Source organism: Rutidosis leptorrhynchoides, chromosome 3, assembly GCF_046630445.1.
Source record: "Rutidosis leptorrhynchoides isolate AG116_Rl617_1_P2 chromosome 3, CSIRO_AGI_Rlap_v1, whole genome shotgun sequence".
NCBI classification, from domain to species: Eukaryota; Viridiplantae; Streptophyta; class Magnoliopsida; order Asterales; family Asteraceae; genus Rutidosis; species Rutidosis leptorrhynchoides.
This window is the reverse complement of record NC_092335.1, coordinates 681270-688105: the sequence shown is the minus strand read 5'-3', so window position 1 is coordinate 688105 and position 6836 is coordinate 681270. Positions and strand designations below refer to the sequence as shown.

General features: G+C 35.5%; 1 protein-coding gene across 1 annotated transcript; it reads left to right on the top strand.

Annotated features, from left to right (window-relative positions):
* Positions 1 to 3712: 3712 nt before the first annotated feature.
* LOC139895640 (protein PLASTID TRANSCRIPTIONALLY ACTIVE 7-like) lies at positions 3713 to 5245 on the top strand. The gene is made up of 4 exons (XM_071878157.1): positions 3713 to 3799; positions 3920 to 3967; positions 4057 to 4119; positions 4562 to 5245. Exons 1-4 carry the CDS (start codon positions 3734 to 3736, stop codon positions 4904 to 4906), a joined length of 522 nt encoding a protein of 173 aa, XP_071734258.1. The 5' UTR covers positions 3713 to 3733; the 3' UTR covers positions 4907 to 5245.
* Positions 5246 to 6836: the final 1591 nt, after the last annotated feature.

The window sequence follows — 6836 nt, the reverse complement described above, 5'->3', positions numbered from 1 at the left end:
TTAAATCAATACTGTATAAGATGGTGAAGAATATTTTATCAAATACTCCAAATATAACCTTTTGCAACTATGAAGAAGTAATTATTATGAAAATTTTGTATCATATGAAGTTGTAATCATATAAGTTTGGAAAATAGTCTTTGCCATGTAAACTAAGTGAATAATGAATAGCCATCGAACCTTTTGCTGAGTAATTTTTTTGTTTTTTTTTTTTTTGTTTTTCCCAGCTATCTCGCCTTTGTATTGTGCCTTAGGTGACTCCACGTGCGTTTATAGAAAGAATGATCTCATGTGCGTCCTAACTTCCCTAATGTTGCTCCTGTTGCTGCTTATTGCAGGTTCATTATGTTCCTCTTGAAGATGATAAGGCCAGCAAAGCATAATTGGCGATAAGAAAGACAGAGTAGTTGATGATAAAACTGCTAGAAATGCAGCAGTAGAAGAAGTCATCATGCCAGGCATCAAAATCGGATTTAAGTTTTGATCAAGCGATTAATCTAGAAATTAAAAACGATCATCAAATGTAAATGTTTACTGAACTACTACCTACTACCATGTTATGTGCATGCACATATCATGAGTTTTTTTTTGGGAAAAAGTCCTTGAATGATTTTGATGTTAATTCTAACATTGTTCTATTTTTTATTTTGGATGAGTAGGTGTGTAAATTTCATTACTAGGAGATATAGAGTTCGTGTTTGAAGGTTTGATGTACACATTCGTTATCTAATGACTCCTAACCCGTTCCCCACTTATAGATGAGAGCCACTTGCAGATTGTTTAATTTTTTGCCAACCCTTATATTTGTCTAATTTTTATCAATAATGTTTAGCCACGTAGCGCGTACCTTCAATCTTGTTAGTTTCAAATACACAATTTACACCGCTCTCACGGGACGAACTTGATAAGAATACTTGTATTAAGTGCTATAAAAATCGGGTTTTAAGTACTCGATAGATTGTGCGTGCTTCTTGTGATATTTGCATCTTGTATAAATTTAGAGAGTTATGTTTGGTATATCCACGCCTCATCAATTGGAATCGAATGAGTTAATATCTTAGAGTGTGGATTAACTCCGATAATGACCAGAATCTTTATCAGAATTGTATTATCAGCTTGAGAGATCTTACTGTAATTAATTTGGGCAGAGTAACATTAATGCATCCAGTGTCGTTGAATGAATGATCTTGTTCGTGTATTTATAGGTGTTATGAGGGAATGGTGACGTGGCACATGTCCCTTTCATGGTTGTAACAAACTTTGCTAAACCTAAGGATTGACGTGACACCTGTCCCTTTCATGGGAATAACGAGCAGATCCTAACAAACCTTCCTAGATTCGTGGGCTAACGTGGCGTCAGCTTGTTTGTATATTTGTTCTGGGATCAAGTACTCGTTTCGGGATAGTGCACTTGTTCCAGGATAACGTGCTTGTTCCGGGATGGTGTCCTTGTGCCGAGCCAGGATACCTAAGCTGGGAAGACGTGGTAGTTCCGAGAGTGTAGTAGATCCGTCTAGGTCATGACGGATGGATGTTTTCTTCAGTCAAGAAGGTTTTGCCTGATGTTTATTCCAAGTATGTCTCCACAGTAGTGTTATGGCCGGGCAAGATTGTAGCCGGTTTATAGGTATCTTTGTAAAGGTTGTCGGGTGCCCGACGTTCGTGGTCCGACAGGCCTTTTTGTGTAATGATATGGTTCTTGGCTTCTCCATGCTTTTGTACACGACTAAGTGGTGTCGGTAGCCTGCACACTTGTCCAGGTAGAATAAGTTTTATGTAGCGTCTCGGCTAGCCTTTGTCCAGTACGCTTCTTCCCGGACGCGTACGCAAGTAACCTTCTGATCGGGTTACTAAATAGAGCCTGGAAGATGTTACCTGCCCGTGATGATTCATGCCGGGAACATTCTAGCCGGAATGTTGTTAATAGTGTGCCTTTCTGAGACGGATCACTATACGTATCATCAATAATGTATAATGTATAATGTATGTATACTGTATATATATATATATATATATATATATATATATATATATATATATATATATATATATATATATATGATGTATGTATAATGTTTATATATAATGTATTTATTAATAGGGAAAGCGGTTGACGAAAGTAGTTCGGGGTAAAAACCACAAAAATCGTGGTCTCCAAAAGAACTTGTATGGTTGGCAGAGTGTTTTTGCGACATTTTCGAGAATCCAATTGTTGGTCGAGGCCGAAAGAGTAATACTTTTTGGGGATTGGTAATGGAAAATTTTAATAATAATGAATATGGATGGTTCCTAAATGAAGATTCTTTATCTTCGAAATGGCGAGGGGTTAACAAGACTTGTACGGAGTTTTTACCAATTTTCAATGATATAAAGGATAATTGGCGTAGTGGTGCGAATGACGAGGACGTTTACAAAGGCACAGTCATATTACAATGCTTGTGGTAAAACTTATAATTTAAAGGACGCCTTTTATTTCTTGAAAGAACATCCAACGTGGAACGTGCCAAAAGTTTCAGTTGCTAAATATCGGGAAGACTATCATGTTGATGTATCGGGTGTTGGTGAAACTTAAGGAGACACGATAAACCTCTCTCAAGACTTTGAGGAGGAGTTGTTTGGGGACCTACAGATGACGCGTCCAATCGGATGCGATAAGGCAAAGAAAGCACAAAATACTTCGACTTCTCTGGACGCCGGAGCGTCTTCTCGTGGTAAAAGTTCGAGTTCGTCAAGGGTTGAAGAATTTATGGACAAAATGGAAGTAGTGGCATCAAACAAGATAGAGTCGCATGACAAATTCAATGAGTATGTTCGAATGATGGCATTGCTAGCACACATGGATTAGTTGGGGAGATCAGCGACAACATTGGAAGACCCCGAAGATAAGATACATCTTTAAAATCTAAAAAAGTATGTTCGTAGCCATATGAAAGATTTCATCCCGCCGAATGATGATGAGTAGTTTATGTTTGTACGTCTTTTTTATGAATTTAATAAATGTAATTTTTCTTTTTTAAGAATTTTAATTATGTACTTTTTTTTTATTAATAATGGTATTAAAAAACGTGTTTTTTGTTTAATTTATGTGTGTTGTTTTTTATTTTTCATTTATAAAACTATCAATAATATATACAAATTAATAAAATATGAAAAAGAAAAATAAAATGTTACCTCATCATTCTACTAAAAGTAACACCACCACTACTTCACTCAAAAAAGTAAAACGTCCTACTCATCAAAAAATGCAAAAAAGACATGTGGCCACAAGTAACACCATCCAGCGTTACAATAGTCTACTATGTATGTTTAGAAGGAAAAAAAAAAAAAAGTGGTGGGAAGGGTTTAGAGCAAGGGGAGTGGTGCCCGTCTCCACCTCGTCGCACTCAAGGTGACTGAGTCACCCACTCCCCACCCTAGTCGCACAAGCTCGTTTCCCCTCTGTCAGTCGCATACGCGACGGATGTTTACTCCATTTTTTTTATTTTTGCTTTTTTTCAAATGAATAAATTATTAAATATAATAAAATATTATTTTAACACACCAACTAACACACTAACTGACATAGGTCACCACTCTCCACTTTTTCTAACTCAACATGTCACGTCTGACATGCCAAATGACCTCAGTCACCACTCCCAGTGCTCTTATGTCATTCCGTGAGAGACGGAGAGATAAAAGAGTTCCCATTAATAAAGATAAGGGTTTACTTTACTTTTTTTTTATAAAATAAAAAATGGCAGCAATGGCGACGAATTCTTTTCGTTTCCACACCCACGACTCTTGTTTGTTATCTTCATCTGTGCGTGGTGATTTTATCTTCACATTTATTTCTGCTTACTTAAAACACCTATATCAATTATTAATTAATTGTAACTATAATTGTATGATAATTTGTATAAATATAAATATATTGTTTCAGCAAAAACTCACTCAGAAACGGCCTTCAAACCTTGCTATCCAATCCAAGGTAATTGTATCTATTATCTTCATCTTCTTTCATTAGAATGGAGTACTACATATATATTTATCCAAATTTATTTATTTATGGTTTGTTAGGCCACCGATGAGTCGCAAAATGGCGGTGTTAGCCGTCGCCGGATATGGAGACGAAGGAAATTGGTACCAGATCTTGTTACTTTTCCTTATATCATACATTTTGAATTTTAAGTTCAACTATAATTATAATTATAATAATAATAATTATAATTATAATAATTAAATTAAATTATTATTATTACACTATTATGCCTATTTGAAATGGTGACCAAACATCTACAATCATGTCTACGTTGCAAAGATATTGAGTTATACGTTAGTGCCCAATTTTCATGAGCAATTAAAATTAGGTCAAATTTCCCCCCAATTAAATCGTCTGATTCATTATCACCCACAGGGTTTCTAAACATATCCACTCTGTTCTTTCTTTATGTATTCTTGTTGTTCATATGAAGCACCAGGGTTATTGACTTGTTGTTGTATAAAGAATAACATGGTACAGTGTATGTTTATATGAATTGTATATTATGGTAATGATGCAAGATGCAAGTTGGTGTGTTTGTAGATGAAGAAGGATGAGATGATCCGTTACGCACAAGAAAGAAGCCCGTTTGTGGAAGAGCAGGTGAGGGACATATGGGAGACTGGGAAACTGGTGGGATATGACATTGAACGGCTGAAGCTCTGGGAAGACAACATTTTCATGTTTGTTAACAATTTGGCTGCTGAGGCCAACGAGTTGGTAGAATTAAACAAAGATGAATATGGTGGCAAGAAGAAAGCCATACTTCATGCAATAAGCAATAGAATGAATGAAATGGGGTTTTATCGACCAGAGGCATATATGCGAACTGATCCCTTCAAGCATATCACGAAATTGGATACCAGTGACGACGACCATGACACTTGAATCTACTTTATGATTCAGACTTTCAGTGTGTATGCGATTTGTTTCTAGCTGTAATAGTGTTTTAATATAAATTGTGTGGTCAATTATTATGAATCTTTTGTGCTGTAATATCATGGTGTGGTGAGGTACCGAGAGAATGATGTTATGGTGTACGATCATCTTACGAGAGCTTATCAAAGTTTTGTTAGCGACCAACTTTATGGCCTTAAATGGACCTTCTTGTGGGTCGTTGATCTAAAACTATCTAATTGGATACGAAAGAGGTCGAGTTGGAATATCGTTTATGTTGAAAATACAATTAATTGCACACACAAGCAATGAAAAACTATCAAAAATTGTGCGTGTAAATGCGTTTCGAACATTATTCTTTTTTAAAGTTTTAGTACTGATTGCATCCCATAGTTGGTTTCAAAAAATAAAAATTGTAAAAATGATTGATGGAAGAATTATCTGATAAAAAGTGGGAGAGCTAAAACTGATAAATCAAATCAGGTGGGAATCAAATAAGATGGGAAAGTGAGAGGATTGAAAAAAAAAAAAAAAAAAAAAAAAAAAAAAAAAAAAAAAAAAAAAAAAAGGTTGGAATGGGGCAAACTGAAAAGTTAAATAATTATAGTATAACTGAGAACAATGGTGGCTAGAACTCGAAACCGAGTGCATTCGGTGAAGAACTTCCACCCCTAACAAATGCTATGGCATTAATTTTTTGAAATAGTTTTATACTACGAGTATTATTAATTTAATCTCCTAATAAAGTGTTTCTTGAAACAAGGCAAAATGTGAAAAAACAATAATAAAAAACATCTAGAAACCGTCCATGTTAAAAACTCAATCTAAACCCTAAAACCCTAAACCTAATTTGATGAAAATTGATGTAGAACGGGTATAGAACACCATGTTCTACATGTTGTTCTACAAAAAATGTAGAACTAAAGCTAAATATTGCATCTGATATAAATTGTTCGACCCCAAAGGAAAATGGTCCGCCCGTGTCTTTTTTTGCTCGAATTAGTAGTTCTTTGATCGGTTTTAAGGTTTCCTCCCGGGCAGCGATGGGGACGGGGTTATTATCGCTGCATCGGCATAGTCGAAACGGGAGATGATCGCAACGGGTGGTTTAGTCACGCTCGGGTGACCCCAATCGCTGTTAAAAAAAAAGTATATACTTTAATCTAATATCTTAATCGATATCCTTTTTTTTTTTTTTTTGTAAACAATGAAACCCTCTTATAAACGAACACATTGACTCCCCCATAGAAGGTAAAACCTCGGGTAATCAAGTCCCCCGAGCACGAGACCCGGTACCGGTGAATTGCACATTATGCGTACCCTCTAGTCACGCTCTCTTTGTGAACAATTTAGCATAACTAGGAATTGAACCCGGGTGGTGTGCTTCATTGGGCAACTCGGTAGCCACTCAGACAAGCATGCATGGTTATATCTTAATCGATATTTGATATTAGTTTGTTGCTGTTAAAAAAATTTGATATTAATTTGTTATAAGTTATAAATGAATAATAATGTGTCATTAGGTAATTAATTTCTAGTATTATTTTAAAAGGATTTCCTTTTTGATAGCTGATACGTGCTTATTTAAGTCAGGACTAAACTCCAGAGAAAAGAAAAGATTAGAGAAACAAAATTTTTTTATTTCAATCAGGAAGTATTCGATATCAATTGCAGGTGTTGAACCCTCTATTTGTTACAATCTGTGTCAATCTCAGCTGTTGACTAATAACTACCAAAGCTAAGAAATAATGACGTGTTCCTGGCCAAACTAACATCTAATAGTTCAAGTCTGCTTCTTTCTTCCGTTAGAGTGTAGTTGATAAGCATTAGTCCACTATGGCACACATGCATTTTTCTTTGGCCTTGTATATTTGACTTCATTGTTGACCTGAGTATTAACTTATGGACTGACTTCCACACT

What these genes read in the sequence shown, in the direction of transcription:
- LOC139895640 (XM_071878157.1), top strand. Translation starts at nt 3,734, where the DNA reads ATGGCAGCAATGGCGACGAATTCTTTTCGTTTCCACACCCACGACTCT. An exon ending in CTTGTTTGTTATCTTCATCT is followed by an intron (nt 3,800 to 3,919) that starts GTGCGTGGTGAT and finishes ATATTGTTTCAG; the next exon opens with CAAAAACTCACTCAGAAACG. An exon ending in ACCTTGCTATCCAATCCAAG is followed by an intron (nt 3,968 to 4,056) that starts GTAATTGTATCT and finishes ATGGTTTGTTAG; the next exon opens with GCCACCGATGAGTCGCAAAA.